Source organism: Lampetra planeri, chromosome 56 (genome assembly GCF_965212315.1).
Source record: "Lampetra planeri chromosome 56, kcLamPlan1.2.h2, whole genome shotgun sequence".
NCBI classification, from domain to species: Eukaryota; Metazoa; Chordata; class Hyperoartia; order Petromyzontiformes; family Petromyzontidae; genus Lampetra; species Lampetra planeri.
Window position 1 is genome coordinate 3,785,645 of NC_136162.1, and position 19,161 is coordinate 3,804,805.

General features: G+C 53.0%; 1 protein-coding gene across 3 annotated transcripts; it reads right to left on the reverse strand.

Moving 5' to 3' along the window:
* Nucleotides 1-1,496: 1,496 nt before the first annotated feature.
* ERCC5 (ERCC excision repair 5, endonuclease) lies at nucleotides 1,497-19,103 on the reverse strand. 3 transcript variants are annotated; one of them, XM_078618158.1, is made up of 17 exons: nucleotides 19,016-19,103; nucleotides 18,507-18,589; nucleotides 17,224-17,319; nucleotides 16,666-16,841; nucleotides 15,616-15,731; nucleotides 14,877-14,960; nucleotides 13,828-13,906; nucleotides 12,895-13,032; nucleotides 12,369-12,573; nucleotides 10,272-11,318; nucleotides 8,101-8,336; nucleotides 7,549-7,668; nucleotides 6,482-6,695; nucleotides 6,066-6,210; nucleotides 5,439-5,639; nucleotides 4,466-4,550; nucleotides 1,497-2,924 (listed from the first exon to the last, which is right to left on the reverse strand). In XM_078618158.1, the coding sequence occupies exons 3-17, from the start codon at nucleotides 17,309-17,311 to the stop codon at nucleotides 2,394-2,396; spliced, it is 3,465 nt and encodes a 1,154-aa protein (XP_078474284.1). In that variant the 5' UTR covers nucleotides 17,312-17,319; nucleotides 18,507-18,589; nucleotides 19,016-19,103; the 3' UTR covers nucleotides 1,497-2,393. The 3 variants fall into 3 exon arrangements, with proteins under 3 accessions (XP_078474284.1, XP_078474285.1, XP_078474283.1); XM_078618159.1 differs by having other exon boundaries at nucleotides 18,949-19,041; XM_078618157.1 differs by lacking the exon at nucleotides 19,016-19,103 and having other exon boundaries at nucleotides 18,507-18,923.
* Nucleotides 19,104-19,161: the final 58 nt, after the last annotated feature.

Here is a 19,161-nt window from a genome sequence, read left to right on the forward strand (position 1 = left end):
TCGATTCGTTAATTAAAATTGATTCTTATGCAAATTAGAACACCCCGTGATTTCAGCCGCATCACCTCTACATAACAAAAACGCTCAGTCCCTTTTACACGCACCTTTACATCATCCGCACCGAGTCTACACAACAAAGGCTCATTCCTAACAGCGTGCTTCAGCCGCACCGAACCTCACAAAAATAATATTCAGGGCCTACCTTGGCTCCTCCCACCCTCAACCAGTATATACACAAGGACTGTTTTCTTGGAATTTCTCTCACTTGATACAGCTATCGTGCTGTGACGGTTCCACCTGAAGACGGAAGCTTGTGTTGCCTCCGAAACGTCGTGATTTTTATTTTTTTATTTTATTTTTAATTTTACTTTTATTAATTTTAATTTTTTATCGACGTGACTTTACCGAAAAAACCTAAGAATAATTAGAACACCCCGTCCAATCGTGCGAGACGACTTATTCACGGCACATTCCAACGATATGATGATACATTTGGACTAATGAAGCAGTCACGATGGAAATGAGACGCAACATGACAAATACCAAGGGATGAGATACGAGATGAAATGCGATCGATCGTTGGATTGAACTCCGATCGCGAATCGTGACCGTTCAGAAAGTCAACCGCTGGGCGTTACGAGCCTCCAAGCGTGTTCACAAATGTACGTTTGGCACCAGCGTGGTTTATAAGGTAGCACTATAAATAGCGGTGTTGTTGCGTATGGCCACGTAATTTCATGAGGTTGGCAAGTCAATGGCTTGAATGGTCTACAATCGACAGCGACATTTCCTATTTCATTACGACTGTATTTCGAAGTTAACTTAATATATCTAAGAGGCAGATGGAAGCGCTGTGAAGCAACTCTCGTTTCTCTTTCGCCTCATGGTTGACCTCACAATTTGAAAAACCTAAGCCTGGTTGTAGACAGGTCATCTACAATAAATAATGAACAATAGCTCTTAATTCTCTCTTCAAGATGGCTTTATGTAGCCTAAACAAGAGGGATTGAATAACCATCCACTCACTCACCCACCCATGTACATCTGAGGCAGTGAAAAGCTACGTGGTCCATGATTTAGTGTCTGTAGTTGCAGTTGTACACAAGACAGAGTCTCTGAGTTTCCACGTGTGCATCAGGTGTCCGCATCTTCTGTGGTTTGTGAGAATCCGGTTAAGCGCTGCACATTTGTTTCCATGGAAGACGGAAGACGGACAGTGTGGTGGTGGTGGCGGTGGGGTCACTGATGAGCTGTGTGTTGTGGAAGCTGGACAGTGTGGTGGTGGTGGTGGTGGGGTCACTGATGAGCTGTGTTGTGGAAGCTGGGCAATGTGGCGGTGAGCTTGCTGATCAAGTGTTTTTTGGGCATGTTGCTTGAAACCCATTGGACCACTCCGTTGAGATGACGAAATTTTCATCGCGCACACTCTGTGAACGGCTCCATAACGGCCACGTTCGGGACCTCAACCGTGGACGTGAGATATTGTTCAGGTCATCCATGTTCGGCATGTTTGAGCCCTTTATTCACCCGGCAATAACCTCGTTATTGTCCTTCCCCCGCACCTCCGATGAGCCACGGTTGGCTACGTACGGTGCGAAAGAAGTTCAACATACATACACACATGGGTCGCAGCACTCGTTTAGAACGGTGCCGATTGGGATGTCTGGCGAATTAATTGTTGAAAACTTCAGCGTGCGGTAAAAAACAAACAACACCACAGAGCGCCCGGTTGAAAACACGTTCATTCAAACCCCTGACGCTCCTCGAGACCAGAGGTGGAAGGCTGCTGAACCACAGTGGCAGCGGCAAACACCGCAACACATCACGTGGACTACAAGAGGACGCCGCGTGCAGCATTGGCGACTTCACCGAGATAAGTTTTGTTAATTCAGTTTGATCCAGAAAGAGAATGATGCAGAATTGTTCTTAAAGCCCGTGAGATTGGTGTGGTAAAAAAAACAAATGTAGGCTATGAATATTTTGGCCTAGCTCAAAGGGCATGTGTCTTACATATCTCATCATCAATACCATAATGTCCCTGGTTTCTTCTGGTCACAGCGAGCCCTTAACCACCATGAACGTGGCTCGAGCACTGTGACCGACCCATACGATGTCGAATAACGCAGACGGATCGCAGGCAAAGAACGACTGAGGAGGAGACAGACTGATCGTCGCACAAGGATGGAGAGGAATGGCACGAAGTGTTCAGCAACAGATGGGATAACAGCGCAAGGACGGCTGCCAGAAGTCCACGGACCCAGTGACCTCCGTAACAGGGCTTGGCGGGAAGCGACAGACAGAACGTGAACACTGAACCCGCGTATGCGGCCGTCGCGAGCGAATCCCTGAGAGGCGCGACTGCCGTGAGGCCCCAGGGGCCGCGCGGCGCCGCTTCACCTCCGCCTGCCCGCCCTCGCTCGCCTCCCGCCTCGCGCCACGCCGCGGCGGCCCCTGAAGGCCGACTGCGCCGTCACCGTGCGTCCGCTCGTGTTGAAGTCGCAAGCCGCCTCGTCCCCGCTGCTGCTGCTGGTGCTGCTGCTGGTGCTGCTGCTGGTGCTGCTGCCATCTTTGTGGCGCGGTTTGCGTTTGGCGCGTTTTTGCGTCGCCGCCTTCCCCGTTGGGCAGGCCCCTCCGGCTGTCTCTCCACTCCCGCCCGCTCCCCCGCGCTTCCTCTTGGGCCCCGGGCGCGGAACGTCGTTCGAGCCGTTGCTGCGAGCCGCGCCTGAGTCCGCGGCTGGCCCCAGGAAGCCCCCGGCGGGGGCCTGCGCTGTCGGCTCCGGCCCTGGCTCGGAACCCGCGGCCTCGGCTGGAGCCTGCGCCTCCTGCCGCTTCATGGTGGTGACGGCGCGCTTCATGCGCTTGCTCCTGATGTTCCTGACCTCCGAGTGCACGACCGGGAAAAAGGAGTCGATGCGCGATTGGCTCTGCGGGAAAAATGAAAAAACTTTGTATTTTATTTATACCAGGTAAGGCCCAATGAGCCATGTAGCTCTTCTTCAGAAGCGACCTGGCGATTGCAAATGATAGCTCAACAAAGTAGCTTGTCGCGTGGAAATGTATAGCAGCGAAACACTCTAAACGCGTGACTCCGATTCTAAATGGCGCATCCGACCACCGCCCACCCCCCACCCCCGTCGTGACGCCCACTGGCACCAGAAACGTGTACGATTACAAGTTCGATTGACGCAGCAACCCCACAGTGTGACGTTCGCGTGGTTATGCAGCCCATGGTGGCGAGATGTTAACTACCTCGCCTGGTATACAGGAGGGAGTGGGTTTGATCCCGACCCTGACGCTTGCTGTATATTTGGAGTTTGCGTCTCTCTCTCTCTCTCATCATCATCATCATGGTGGCTAGGAGATATATTTCCACATGAAAGGCCACTTTGTTGAGCTATCATTTGTGGCCAGGTCGCTTTTAAAAAAGAGCTACATAGCTCAGTGGGGCCTACCTGGAAAAATAAAAAAATATTTTAGTTTAGTCTTTAGTGTGTGTACGTGCATGGGTGAAAGCGCGTGCAGTTATCGCATGTACATGCAATATTTCTGTGAACAGTCGAGATGGAGGCTCCCCCAACTGGACTGGCGTTCCCAACTTGTTTTTAAGCTTGCCCTATTGTTATTTTAACGTTAATTATTGTGAATATGCTGGCATTTCAAATACTGGTGTCATTAAGTACCCGAAGATTTGGTAAACATGCTCTGGGATGCTCCACCACTGGTCGTTACGATGCCTCCGCCGGCCACCACCTCCACCGCCGCCAACACCGCCAACACCGCCAACACCGCCAACACCGCCACCGCCGCCAACACCACACCCACGTTTACCGATGAGACAGCTACCCGGGTGTCTGATACATGGGGATAGTAAACCCAACTGCCGCCTGTTCACCTAAAATCAACGCCACCCCCTTCTGGATCACAGCAGCAGCCTCACTCCACGCCACAAATATAAATGAAGGCGAAAGACGGAGGCGAAACTCTGGACTGCGGTCGACGTCAAAAATAAACATCAAATATAAAAATAAACATCTGGTACAGCGACACTCCCGGTCGTACCTCCACGTTTTCAACCTTCCATGCCGCCAATGGTGGACCATCAAACTGGACCAGGACCGGGCTGTGCGTCCGATGCGGCCGCCAGATTCCACAAATGGCTTCATAGAAGATTCGTCGGCCTGCGAGCGGCGCGTTCTCGAATCCCAAACCCTCGACCCGCCGCATCGCAAACACTCCGCGTCGTAAACACTCCGCATCGCAAACACTCCGCATCGCAAACACTCCGCATCGTAAACACTCCGCTGCTGTCTTCACCTCTTCAAAGGAGGAATGGACGGAATCCACTCTGCTTCTGAACTGACTAATCGAGTGGATAACAAATCTAAAATGACATCTTTAATCTGCTGATATTAATCCGTACGAAAGAAGAAGAATAAGAAGGCCACCCTCAACCCTCTCAACCCACCTGGGTGGCACTCAGCTGCTTCAAGACCGGGCGCAGCAGTTCCTCCGTCTTCTTCACCTCCCATCCAAAGCGGCTTTGGCAGAACGTGACGCGGGTTAAGGCAGAGTGGGTGCACCGCAACGGGGACGGGCGGCACGCGGCCAGAACACGCCGGAGAACTCGTCATCACGCGCGCCACGTGGCCAATCAGAACACGTCGCACAACCGCACGTCCGTGGCTCCTCACTGGACCCCGACCGCGTGGCTTTGTATTCGATACGAGCACGCACGAGCCTTGGCTGAGCACGCACGAGCCTTGGCTGAGCAAGCCTCCTCACTGCACGTGACTACTAACTACTCGCAGCATGCACAGATCCTCCCGATACATGGTCAAAGGCTATAACACTGCGAATTCGCTACCACCAATAACACTGGTCAACAAAAAAAAAAAAAAAAATTCTGGCCTGGACTTTTGCAGCTGTTTTAGACTCATTTCAGGGTGCTGATTCCAAATCTGATCTCAGATTTGCTCTATCACATCTCATTTTTATGCTATCGGCATACCCCATTTTCATTGATTTTACCCGAAATTAACTCTGTCACTTATGATTGCAAGTTGTTGCAAGTCAGTGACTGCTTTAGTGTTAAAATATGGTGCTGTATTTTTAGGATAGTGTGTTTATAATATCATTTTATGTAGATATCCACATTTATTTAATATTTTTCTTCTGCAGTTTTAATTGAAAATGCAATATTTTATATCTCAAAAACCTGATGTGATAGACAAAAACTGATTGGAATACCTGATGCCAGAAAAAGTGTGTTGACCAGTGTGTATTCATGGTTAGTGTCGGGGTTACTTAGGGCTAAAGTTGCAGTTATAGTCAGGATTAGAGTTTGGGTTAGAGTGAGGGTTAGTTTCGGGGCTGCCATAACCAGCGTCCGTGTCGGGGCCCCGCGTTGGGGCAGGTGCCGTGTGTGTCGGCGTGGATATTCGGCGATGCTGAGCAGCTGCGGTTGCCCCCAGGAGAAGCCACCGGCGACGGTGCTGGTGGCCGGCTCGAGGTACGCCCGCGCCACCGCCGGGTTGGGGAAGCCCTCCGACAGCGTCAGCTGGCGCAGCCTGTGCTTCAGCTTGCTCTCCACGGGACGAGCGTGCAGCTTGCGGTTCTTCTGCGCCTCGTCCCACCATGCCCTGCAGCGGAGGTGTTACGAGTCCGGGTTAAGGCATGAGGCTTCGGAGCAAAAGGTTAGGGGATAAGGGTTAGGATTCGCAACAATGGTTAGCAATTACGATTTGCGGTTACGGTTATGGGTTATGCGTTGGGTTAAAGTGATGGGCTAGGTTAGGGGTTAGCGAGAGGCTAAGTTTAGAGTCGCACGTATGTACGTTGAACTTTTTGCCTGCCGTACGTAGCCAACAGCGCTAATCGGAGGGTTAGAGCTGTTCATACGAGAGTTCCGATTTGGTTCGGGGGTTCGTGTGACGTTAACGGTCAGAGGTAGGGTCCGGGCGAGCGTTGGGGAGTTATTGTCACGGTCAAGTCAGGGCTAAGTCCGCGGGCCAGCGTCAAGGCTTGGGGTCAGCGGTCGGCTCTGAAGGTACAGAAGTGGCGATCACCGCAGCGTGACAAGGGGCTCGATGCCGGGGCCGCCGAACTCGTTGAGAATCTCGAGCGCCGTGACCCCGCCGACCCCGGTGACGCCTTCCGTGTAGTCGCTGCCCATGAGGTAGGCGAGGTTCACCAGCTTCGTCCTGTCCAGCCCTGGCGAGACACGCGACCAATCGGCACGCGGCAATCTCGCACGTGACGCAAGCGCGACTCGCAACACACGCTCACATGGGACGCACGTGCGACTAACAACACACACTCACATGGGACTCGCAACGCACCCCATAGCACCATCTTCTATAGCAACACCCGCAGCATTACCCCATAGCACCCCCCCACAGTAACCGTGCCGTCACGGTAAACGACCCTAAGTTGGCACGAGAGCTCCCGCGCGCGTTCCGGCCGGCCTGGAGGAGGCGCGCACCGATGTGCCGCTGGACGTCCACCAGCTGGTAGAAGTCGATGTGCCGGTTCTGGTTGAAGAAGTTCTTGTAGACGTAGCGGCCTCCGAACAGCCAGATGTCGCTGTCGTCGGTGATGGTGCCGTGGGTCCGGTCGGCGAGGTCGAGGGCGGCGCACTGAGCCTCCGCCTCCCCGGGCGCCGTCATGTACGGCAAGCCGAACATGCGCAGCAGCTCCTGCGTGTCCGCAGAGACAAGTGCGAACGAACGCCGCGACGGCAATGACGGCCGACACCATCGCACGGGGCGGCTCCCTCCGGCGGACGAGGCCACCGCCCTACCAGCGGTGGCGTGAGCGAGCAATTGCAGCGCTGCACCACCGATTGCTCGGCTGCGTTCGTATCGCGTTTGCGGGGCTGTCACACAGCTCCGTGGCTACGCGGGCCAACGTCCACTCACGTCACATTGACATGCATGTGTTAGCAATTCATTAATTATTCTCCCCCCGCCCCCCCCCCCCCTGTATCCGGTGCTTTAACTGTGCGAAAGTCACGTGTAAACGCCTTCGCTAAAATTGATAAATAGAAAATAAATGAATAAGTTGGGACAAAACAGGAGGATTTATCCACAAATCTGGCTGCCGCCTGATGATGCTGGTTGTAATTACTGGTCAAACGTCGTACTCAGATTGTAAATGTTGTGGGTTTACTCTCCAACACACCGGTGTGCTGTACTAGTAGCGAATTGGCACGTTCTGTTTACGTGACAAACCTTACTAATCGGCTGTGTCGGGTGGTGGCGGGTTTAACGACACGTTTATATGTATTATGGTTAATAAATTGCGTTCGGCGTGAGAATTCACCGCCGATGTGCGTAGCGCCGGCGGGTCCCAGGCTCACAGATGTCGGCCACAAGTTTAGATACGTTTCAGAGTTGGTTGTCTAGATGAGGCGGAGAGCGGTTGCACGCGCAATGTGGCGGTCACATGACGCGCACGCAAGGCACGACAAGAGCCGTGCCTTCCTGAGCAGCAGCAGCACGCCTTTCGTGCGATCGGCGGACCCCACACGGTGCGAGACACGCGACTCACCTGACACTCGAAGCACATCTGCTCCGTGATGGTGGTGGCCATGCGCTCCTGGTGGCCCCGCTCGGACACCAGCGTCTGTTCCTCCTCGCTCAGGTCGTACTGCAGGGTCTCCAGATCCTCCTGCAATGTGAGACGCACCTCCGATTAGCACGGTCGGCTACGTACGGTGTCAAAGATGTGCAACATACGAACATACATTGATACACGGACACAGTAGACAGACACAGAGGTGGTCTGTATCAAAAGGTCATAACTCCTCACAACAGACAGGGCCCCATCAAATAGCACGTGATTTTTTTAAACAATAATACCAACTTGGAACGCATCGTCACGGAGTGTTTGCTCTCCCTTGAAGAGACAGGATGGCTTAGAGGCACGAGGAGGAACCGCAGAGGAGTGGGGAAGCCAACAGCCAGGCGGTGAAGCAGCACCAAATTCAATTCGCCTCAAAGCTCTGCGGTCCTCTATATATATTAAGGTGATGTTGGGCCAATGAGTGGGCGTTTACATGCGGGAGAAAACCGGATGCACGTAGGTGGGCCGTGCTGGTACCTGTGTCATGGGTGAGAAGGCTGGGCTAGGTGGCTGTGCTGGGATGCTCGGGGATGAAGGACTCTGCTCCCCTGGGGTCACGGGGTCACACCGGCTTGGACCTCCGGACTCGGCGACAGAGATCCCAGCATCACCTTCTAGCCCCTCCACCTTGTCCTCCTCCTCCTTCTCTTCCTCCTCCTCCTCGCCCCGCTCGAAGCCGACATCGCTCACAGAGGACACCTCCACAAAGTCCTCTGCAGCAAGAAGCAACAAAAAATCCACCACCCTCACGCCGTCATGCGTTGTCAAGGAAACCCCGAGACGACAGCCAGGGCCTTGTCGTGAATGTCACAGCTCACCACCTCCGTCGCGATTCGATCGTCACAAATTCTCCGTCGGGATTTGGTCCAAAAATCCATTATAACTTTGGGCCATTTCGCTTTACGTGAAAACGATTTCACGCAATATATCGTCGTTAACCATGGTCTATTGACTGCTGGATGAAGGCCTCTCCATTCCATCGCCATCCCTCATGGTCAGGGGTCGGCGCACCTGCAACTCCGGAGCCGCATGCGGCTCTTCGAGGATTGCTTCGTGACGTTAATGAAAAAAAACCAACGTCTCGTATTCATCGGCTCTTGAAATATTGAAGTTCTTTTTATCGAATTCGAAAAAAAAAAGTGTCTCTCATTGTTATTTTTGTTGCCGACCCCTGCCCATGACCCTGCGATGCCACATTCAACACGAATTTATGAATCGATGCTGTTACCTGGCCATGTTCCATAATTCAACAACGGTCCCGCCACATTTTCATAGTCAAGGACGGTGTTGCTACCTGTAATCCCGATTGAGGAATTTGCAGGTACCTGTTTTTGCATCGGGATGTGTGGCCAACAACATTTACAGTAAAACCTTGGATTGCGAGTAACTTGGTCTGCGAGTGTTTTGCAAGACGAGCAAAAATTTGAAATAAACACTAATTTGATAAACGAGCGAGGTCTTGCAATACGAGTAGTACGTATACACTTTGTCTGCCGAGCGTCACGTGATCACAACTGATACACGAGTGCTTTGATATACGAGTGCTTTGGATTACAAACACGTTTCCGGAACGAATTATGCTCGCAATCCAAGGTTTTACTGTATATCGAACAGAAACCAGACAGCCCAGAGGAAACCCACGCAGAACAGGGGGGAGCACATGCAAACTCTGCGCAGAAAGGTGCCCTAGTTGAGAATCGAACCCAGCCCCGCCTTGCCGCGAGGCAACGGCTGCGATCGCCGAGCCAGCCCATCGCCCCAAAAGTGCCTCCTGATGTTTCTGCTAATGGCCCTCCTCCTTCGGTTACGTTAAAGTGCCACCGGGACGTAATTCGAGAATGCATTTCAGAATGCGATGCCATGAGAGGTGAAATGTTGAACATATCCAACGTGCGGAAAGCATCAGCTCCGCGAGCATCAGCTGGGAGCCGAGGACGTGAGACACAAAAGCACCGGTTCTCTTTTTTATGTAAAATAACCAAATGTGGCAACCGCCCGATGATGCCGGTTGTAGCTACCAGCGAAACGGTAAATGTGTCCAACGTCTGTGGATCGCTCTCCAACAACGCATCACTGTGCTGAAGCCGTCATATATTGACGCGTCTGTTCACGTGGCTGTCACGTGGTGGAGGGGTGTACAACACACGTTTTACTCACCCGGCGATCGAACCGAAAAATGTAATTGTGAATCAAAATTACCTTATAATCCACAACACCGTGCACGGATGTTGTGACAATGTCGAAAAGAAACTAGCAGGGATGTAACGGTTTGACCCTCCCCAGGGGTTTGATACATTTTCGCGTTTTGGGGAATCACGATCAAATCAAGACGCCATTATTTTTCCCTCTCTCGTCGTTCATCTATCTCCACGTGTTCACTCCGTTTAAACCCAAAAGCGACATTGAATTTGCGTGCGATTCTCATGAATCACAATCAAACAACTATTACACCCACGGTTCGATGCAAGTGTCGTGACACGTAAAAATCGATGCTTTAAAAGAAAGGCATTTAAAATTTATATTTCAAAAAATAAAGGCAACACAGATTTGCTTCGTGAATTCCTCTCTCGTTGCCGGCGCTGCGTGCGTCGGGTTTCACCGCCCGCGGCGTTTGCCTGCGCCATGGTCGACGCCGGCGTCTCTCTCACCGTCGTCCTCGTCGCTGGAGGCGGCCCCCGTGGGGCCCTCCAGCGTCGGGAGGGGCGGGCGGGAGCCGGGGTCCCCGGCTGCCACGGCGATGACGCCGCCGCAACGGCCGCCCCCATCCAGCTCCCCTCCACCTTCCACTCCATGCGGTCCGCTCCTCCCCCCAGCACTTCCCGCATGGCTCGTCTCCATGGTAACCACCTCCGTATCTAGGCTCTGTGCCACGGCAACCGCCGTCTCATCCTGGTTCTTCTTAACGACGACCGCCCCCTCACCCAGGTTCTTCTCCGTGGCAACTCCTTGCCTATCTATTATTTTTTCCATGGTAACCACCCCATGACTCAAACTCTTTTCCACACCAACTGTACCATCGCCCAAACTCCTCTCTATGACAACCACTTCTGCATCCTGGATCGTTACCGTGGTAACCGCCTTCTCATCCATCCTCTTCTGCATGGTAATTGCATCCTCGGACGGGCTTTTTACCACGTCAAATGCATCCCCACTCAGCTTCGTCTCCACGGCAACCACTTCTTTACCCGGGCTCCTCTTCATGACCTCCTCCTTTACCATGGCAACTACCTTCTCATCCAGGTGTTCCTTTATAACAACTTCCTCCTCACTCAGGTTCCTCTCCATGGCAACCACCTTCTCCTCCAGGTGCTCCTTAACAACAACTGCCTCCTCCTCACCAAGCCTCCTCTGCACAACCGCCTCATTCAGCCTCTTCGCCACGGCGATCACTTCCTGACCAAGGCCCATTGCCACGGCAACCGCTCCACGATTCGAGCTCCGATTCACAACAGCGGCAGCTGCCGCCCCCACTGCCGGGCTGCCCTCCACGGCGGTGACCTCCGCCCCCTCGTGAGTCCCGCACGGAGTTCCCGCGCGGGCCCCGTTGGCCGGGCTCGGCTCGCTGGCACGCACGGGCGCCGGGCTCCACGCGGAGCGGCCGAGGGTCCCCGGCGGGCGCTCGCTCTTGCTGGAGCCGCCGGGCGAAGCTGGCGCGGTCCCCTCGCTCGCGGCCGGACCCTCGGGCTCCCTTGGACCTGGGGCGACAGCGCGAGCTCCACTCAGCGACAACGAACGCGCTACCCAGTGATGGGGTGATTTTTTGTTTGTTTGTTAGCAACGCTGCTTTACAACTAAAATTGAAAGCATTAAAGCATCAGCTCCGTCCGTCTGTAGGGAGTGGGGGTTCATTATCTCGTAAAGATGGTCCAATATAAATGTGTTGCTATGAGAGACTTGCCCTATTGAGAAGTGGTCAAATTGATCAAAGGATTTACCCAGATTTGGCGATAAAAACCAGCACTAAAAGGATAACCCGCTTCAGCTTGCAGTGTGGTTTCCTCCCAGATGAAGCAAATAAACATGGGCTGGCCTACATCATCAGCAACTGCCAGCATTGGACACCAGCTGGCAACTCTATACGATGGAGGGAGGACGTGAGCTACACAATTAAATTCCTAAAGAAGCTCCCAGCACGTGGACTGAAACGTCGGACATTATGCCGAACAAAATGCGGTATAACCCAAAAACACATCACAGATCAGCTGCTGCTGTTGTTGTGTGTTTATATTACACAGTGGGGAGCGGTAGTGTCGTGGTTAGTGCACTGCGCTACGAAACCGGCGACCCGAGTTCGATTACCGCTCACGGCCAACACCAGTGATGGTTATCTGAACCGGTTCTGGGCCTCCCCTAGGTCGACTCAGCCTGAAATCAATACCTAGTGCGGTGTGTAAAAACATCGCCACTGGGGAGACAAAGGCGGCCGGGCGTGGTGTTGGCCACCCACCCCCTCGTGTGCCGTGCCGGCCCTCATAGGTACCCGCTAACAGCACCTGCCCCAACAGTCTGTTCAGGCTATACGGGGGATCTTTGTCCTTGTGTATTACACAATATTAGTCTGTCACGTGACCTCCCATCAGTGAAGCCTTCCACACTTCGCGTGACCTCAAAGTGCACATAGCCTGGCGCGAGCGGCGTGGTGACGTCACCGTCGCTCTGTTGTTTCTGTTGTTGCTTCTGTTGTTTCTGTCGTTGCTTCTGTCGTTGTTGTCATTGTCACTGTTGCCGTGCTTGTGGTTGCTCACCCTGTATGAGGATGTAGTGGCTGGTCTCCTCGGAAACGACGCGCTGGGACTCCACGTGCTGGCCGGGCCCCGCGCCGGCGAGGCCCTCGTGCCCCAGGGCCCTCGCGCTGCCGCTCATCTCCTCCTGCAGCCCCTCGATGCGGCGGCTCAGACGACTGCGCTGCAGCAGCCCCGCCAGCTGGTAGTTGGAGAAGCTCACCGACTCCTTGGGGTGAGGAGTTCGCATTGGAGGTAGGGTTAGAGTTAGGGTGAGGGTTAGAGTTAGGGTCAGGGCTAGAGTTAGGGTCAGGGTTAGACTTAGGGTCAGGGCTAAAGTGAGGGTTAGTGTCAGGGTCAGAATTAAGGTCAGGGTTAGAGTTAGGGTCAGAGTTAGGGTGAGGGTTCGAGCTAGAGTCAGGGTCAGAGTTAAGGTCAGGGTCAGGGTTAGAGTCAGGATTAGAGTTAAGGTTAGGGTTAGAGTTAGGGTGAGGGTTAGAGTCAGGGTTAGAGTTGGGGCTAGAGCTCATCGCATCACTGCGCTGCTCACCTCGGGCATGGCCTGGAAGAGGGTCCGGCGGCGCTTGTGAGCCTCACGCAGATCCGTGAGCAGCTCATGTTGGATCTCACTCGGGAGAGACTTGAAGTCGGACGAATCCACGTCCACGGAGCCTGGGTCCTCCTCAAACTTCAGCCAGCGCAGACGCACGGATCACCCGCCGGACTCCGCACAAAGACAAAGATCCCCTCCCCCCCGTATAGCCTGCACAGACTTTTTGGGGCAAGTGCTGTTAGCGAGCAGCTATGAAGCCCGGAACAGTACACGAGGAGGTGGGTAATGGCGATGTTTACACACCGCACGAGTTACTCATTTGAGACTGAGTCGCCCTCGGGGAAGCCTAGGACTGGTTAAGGTAATCATCACTGGTGTTGTTGGCCGTGAGCGGGAATCGAATTCGGGTCCTGGGTTCATAGCGTAGCACGCTAAGTGGTTACGTACAATAGTGTGTGTATGCGCGTGTGCACACACACGTGCACACACGTGTACACACCACCACCCGCCGGTCCGGTCACTGGATGTCTCAATCATTTGAAGCCCTTACTTGATACAGCAATCGTGCTGTGACGGTTCCACCTGAAGACGGAAGCTTGTGTTGCCTCCGAAACGTCGTGATTTTTATTTTATTTTACTTTCATCATTTAAATTTTTTACCTACGTGACTTTACCGAAAAAACCTAAGAATATTTGAAGCCCACTTAGTCACGGTTACCCACAAGCACCCACCGCTCACCTACCAGGTACGTGTAACAAATTCCGCCAACACTTACCAGCGCATCAAATCTAGACCCCCGAAACGTGAATCACAAGGGTGAATTGTTAAAAAACCGACCCCTGATCCTTCCTGAACCCTACTCGATCACCTCCTGCACCTGCAGGAATCTGCACGTGAATTCATTCCCACGCCGAAGAGAGCTCCGTCACCTGAAGCTGATGCCTCCACGTGGCTGGGTCAGCCCTGCCCACTTCATCCACCTCCTCCACTTCCTCCTCTGACGATGAGCTGAGGGCACAGCCATGCACACACTATATCTCGCGTGCAAACTCAACAACACACAAATACACTCGCGAGCACACACCATGACGAGCCCTACACACGCTGTCACTCGCACACACACAAACAAAAGATCCCCCCACATAGCCCCTAACAGACTGTTGGGGCAAGTGTTGGTAGTGAGCACCTATTAAAGCCGGCAATGCACATAAGGGGGTGGGTGGCCAGCAGCATGCCCTGGCCATCTTTTTGTCACCAGTGCTGATCTTACACACCGTATCAGGTACTCATTTGAGGCTGAATCGACATCGGGGAGGCCCAAAACCGGTTCAGATATTCATCACCGATGTTCACCGTGAGCAGGAATCGAACTCGGGTCGCTGGGTGAGGAGTGCAGCACGCGAACCACTGCACCATGGCTCCCCACACACAGTAACTACACTCACCAACAAGCATTTTAACTTGCATATACCCTCATAAACACACAAACCCACTAGCACACGCACTAATATGTTCACGGGCAGACAGCTTTATCGGCACACATTCTCAGAATAGACACCCTCATTGTTAGACACAGTGACCTCCTATATAGCACGACCAGGCTGTTGGGGCAAGTTATGTTCGCGAGCGACCTGCGAACACGGGCTGTTTGCTTCCCCGTCGGACCGACGATGACTCCCCGAGAGAAGCTTCGTTATTATATCCGCGTCTTCGTGAGGCTCGGGAGACCAATACCGGAGGCACGGAAGCGACCGCAGCGTAACGTGAAGGCCGAAGAGGCAGCGCGTGGAGGGAGCCTAACACGCCGCCGCTCTCTTCTCAGCAGCTGACGTCACGCGTCGGGCTTTCAAAAAAGTTCAACGCCGTCGTGCGGCACGGAGGAACGCCACACAGGGACGGTGCCTTGCGCTATGCCCGCCCGGTCGGTGCCGCGACGTGCGCGAGAGCCCCTGGGCTCCGCCGCGTGCGCTTCCCTCACCTGTGCGGGAGCTGGGGCAGCGCCGGCAGCTTGAAGAGGTCGGCGTCGGCCGTTCGGTCCGTGGCGCCACGTGCGGAGCGCACCCTGCCACCCCCACGGACAGATCCGGTTAGAACCGCACACGCCAGTCGCCTTCTGCAGACCCTACGCTACGGACCTCGTCCCACCCACAAACAGGCCGCAGAGTACAGGAGCTCGCGTTGCAGGCCTCGCATTCAGAGGACTCGCAACAGTAATCCACTGCACGTGACACCACGTGGCTTTAACCGCACGTGGAAGGCCGACTGCTATGGTCACAATGTGCTACAAACGACGCATTGCTCCGTTCCACATGCATAGCCCACACACCGAAAGGATGACTGGCTACAGTCACGCACATTTTTAAAGCAGCCGTAAGCCTGAAGAGCCGGTCGCTGTCAGCACCCTAAACTAAACAAAAAACTGAACTATTATTTTTATTTTACCAGATAAGGCCCACTGAGCTACGTAGCTCGTATTCAGAAGCGACCTGGCCACAAATGATAGCTCAACGAAGTGGCTTATCACATGGAAATTGATAGCGGCCAAATCCTCTAAACGCGCGTTTATAAACGTATAGGGAAAAACCGGAGAACCCGGAGAGACACGCAAACTCCACATACACAGGCGTCAGGGTCGGGGATGGAACCCACGCACCCCTCATACCAGGCGAGGTAGTTAACATCTGCGAGCCACCGCGTCGCGCCCCACCCGGACGCACCTCTCCCTGCCCAGCACGGCGCCCACGGCCTCCTTCTTGAGCAGCACCTTCATGAGCCGCTCGGCTGCACGCGACGAGTCTCGCTCGGCGTCACCCTTGCGCTGCCTCCGCTCATCCTGCGGCGGGACGACAGTGACGCACGGGGAGGGGGGGGGGTCGGCAACTTTTCAAAGAAGAGGAGCCGTTCGTTTTTTTTTGGTCTTCGAGCAAAATAGTTCGAGAGACGCATCACACGCACCGCTACTTGTACACAAACACGGCAGCGGGTACGCAGCAGATGACAACAACACATTCTGACTTAAATAAAACGAAATAGGTGATGGAATAAACTCTCTATTTAGTTTTCTTTATCCCCCATTAGTTATTCTTTAACAATAGGCAGTTTGACTGAACATTTTGTCGTCACCAAGACATTGCACAGTGATCCATTCCCCGCCATATTTGATCAATTATCTTTACATTAAATAATGTAAAAAATACAAATAAAAAAATAAACGGCTGCCTGCAAAGGGGAAGCCAAAATAGCGTGCTACCTAAGGAGTCGGGTGCCCCGGTATGTCAGTTTTCTGAGTAAAAACCCCCAAATTTTCATGAAGGGCAGCTGAAACTCCTTTTACAGCTTGTAAAAATAAGTAATATTGAAACTTTTTTTCAAAAAACGCTTTTATGAAATGTACTAGTAATGGAAGAACTCCACAACTCCAGGAAGTGGCCCCGAAGCTTGCCATAACGTAAGGGACCGTGGCCAATTACAGCCAACGTCAGTTTACCGTGGACAATTAGAGCCAAGCTGAAACATTACATATAAAAAAGAATGTTTCAAAATATATCTATTTTTTATGATAGAATATAATATTGTCATCAGTATGACACAAGTATACCAAGTTTGCAGTCGATACCACATTGGGAAGTGGGTAAAAATTTAGTTACACAAGATTTGAGGATACAACAACGACAACAACAACAACAACAACAACAGGCAGAGTAAGTTAAATGAAAGCGTGTAAAAAGGTGACTCATATCGCATTGAATTAAAATGAGGAGCCTCACCAGAGTTCTCCTCTTGAGGAGCGGCGCGGCACCGTCGAACACGAACACGGGCTTGATGCCGTAGAAGAGCAGCTTGCAGACGCGGTGGAAGAGCGTGACGAGGTGAGCCGCCTTGATGGGGTTGCCGTGGCGGTCGCGTACCCCCCGCACCGCCTGGTTCATCCAGATGCTCACGTCTGCCTGAGTCAAGGGGACGCTCCTGCAGCAGACGGGGCTCAACGGCAGCGCACTCAGCCCCCACGCTCGCGCTGAGACTAATCGCCCTAGCCATTACCTCATCATGACCTTGGCAAGAGATACTCGTCTTAATCATCGTCATAAGCGTAGCTCTAAACCTTGCCAAAAACACAGCCCCTGGCCGTAACTTTAGCCCTAACCCGAATTCAAGCACTACCCTCTAGCCTTAACCCTCGCACTAAACCTTGCCCTGAATCTATCTTTTCATCGTACCCCGAATCCAAAACCCACGGTGCTTCTCACATCAACTATGATCCATGCGGTGGTCTTGGGAAGCGCTTAACCGTGGGTGATGATGGTGGCCGTTACTCAAGAGGATACCGACTGCCAGGACCTTCCCCTTCAGAGACTCCAGGTCGACGGGTCTCCCGGTGGAGTCCAGCAAGGTCCAGAGTCCCTTAACTCCCATGGTGAGGCCTGCACACGACAATACCACCAGCACCACCAGCACCACCACCATCGTCATCGTTTCAACCAGAATCAAGAGCAGAAAAACTTTTCAGCCTTCGTCAGCGTGACCAGGACCACCATCATCATCATCAGCAGAACATCACCACCACCATCATCAACAACCTTACCACCATCAACATCAGCAACACCATGAAACATCGCCGGCATCACCATGAGCACCTTCACAGCCATCATCAACAAGTACAGCACCCGCAAAGCCATCACCAGAATCTGAAGAACAATTACCATTACCACCACCATTGACAGCATAACCACTACCAACAGTACATTCACAGCCATGAATGACTACAATCACCAGAATCTGTAACCAGCACCAATGGCACGGTCACCACCACCACCATCTCAAGAGCGATCATTACCACCATCAACGCGAATCCATAGCATCCTCAACTCCATCTCCACATCAGCGGTATTGTCATCAACATAACCAACAGCACCTTTATAACTATCGTAGACAAAGATCCCCCGTATAACTGTAGGGCCAAGTGCTGTTAGCGAGCACCTCTGAAGGCCTGAACGGTTCGCGAAGAGGTGAGTGGCCAGCACCACGCCCGGCCGCCTTTGTATCCCCAGCAGCAATGCGTATACACCGCACCAGGTACTCATTTGAGGCTGAGTCGACCTAGGGGAGGCCCAAGACCGGTTCAGATATTTGTCACTGGTGTTGAGCGGGAATTGAACTCGGATCGCCGGGTTCGTAGCGCAGCGCGCTAACCACTACACCACCGCTCCCCACTATCATCACCATCATCACCACCACCACCATCATCATCACCACCATCATCATCATCATCACCACCACCACCACCATCATTACCATCATCATCACCACCATCATTATCACCATCATCATCATCACCACCACCACCACCATCATCATCATCACCACCATCACCATCATCATCAGCCGGTGTGAAGGTCGTGTTTAGAGAACTCGCTCCGTACAAGTGCAGCCATTTGTCAATCCACTGCTAGATGATGGAAGGGGGGAGGGTTCACGGTGCAGCAGCTGTTATTAAACACTGAAGACTGGTAGAGCATTGTGAGTGCGGTACGATGGTATCGAACAATGCACACGAACAGGGCCGCGCAGAGTGTGATGTGTGTGGTGTGTGTTTGAACTTCTTTCGCACCGTACGCAGCCAACCGGAGTGATGCAGAGCCACGGGGGTGGATGGAGATCGCTGCGTGAGTAGAGAGAGTGGAGACTCCGAGACTGAGAGAGTGGGAGGGTGAGAGGGTGAGACAGAGTTCATGTTCATTCATTAGGTATAGAGCCCTGTGAGACACTCGGCTCTTGAATCGGGTGCAACCGCAACAAACAAAAAACAAAACCATGAACAAGAAAACATCTTAAAGTGAATATGTGACTAAGTGCAAACAGAAAATCCAAGAAAAGACAGCAAAATGTTGCAGAAAAATCACCGTACACCAACGCTGTGTGCAAAAATCCCAGTGGGATGCAAGTGAAACAACAACAACAACCACCACAAGACAACTTAGATTAAGGCCATCAGTCTAACTCCGTACTGCAACAAACAAACATGGCCAAACCAAAAAACGTTTCGAAATCACCAAAATAAAGCCTGGAAAGCAATGAAAGGACGAGGAGAGAAGAGAAGACGCCGCCGGGCAGACGAACCTCCCTCCCTCCTGCACAGGCCCCCGCAACGTGAATCCGCGCCGCGACCTCCGACCCTGACGGCTGCCCGCGTCACGTGACCCCGGCGCGTCACGTGAGCAGCGAGTCGAGTCGTCACGTGACGCGCGGCGCCACGTGAGCGAGTC

What these genes read in the sequence shown, in the direction of transcription:
- ERCC5 (XM_078618157.1), bottom strand. Translation starts at nt 18,711, where the DNA reads ATGGTTTTGTTTTTTGTTTGTTGCGGTTGCACCCGATTCAAGAGCCGA. An exon ending in TCCTCAAGAGGAGAACTCTG is followed by an intron (nt 15,732 to 16,665) that starts GTGAGGCTCCTC and finishes GTCCCGCCGCAG; the next exon opens with GATGAGCGGAGGCAGCGCAA. An exon ending in GGACGTCCAGCGGCACATCG is followed by an intron (nt 6,211 to 6,481) that starts GTGCGCGCCTCC and finishes GTGTCTCGCCAG; the next exon opens with GGCTGGACAGGACGAAGCTG.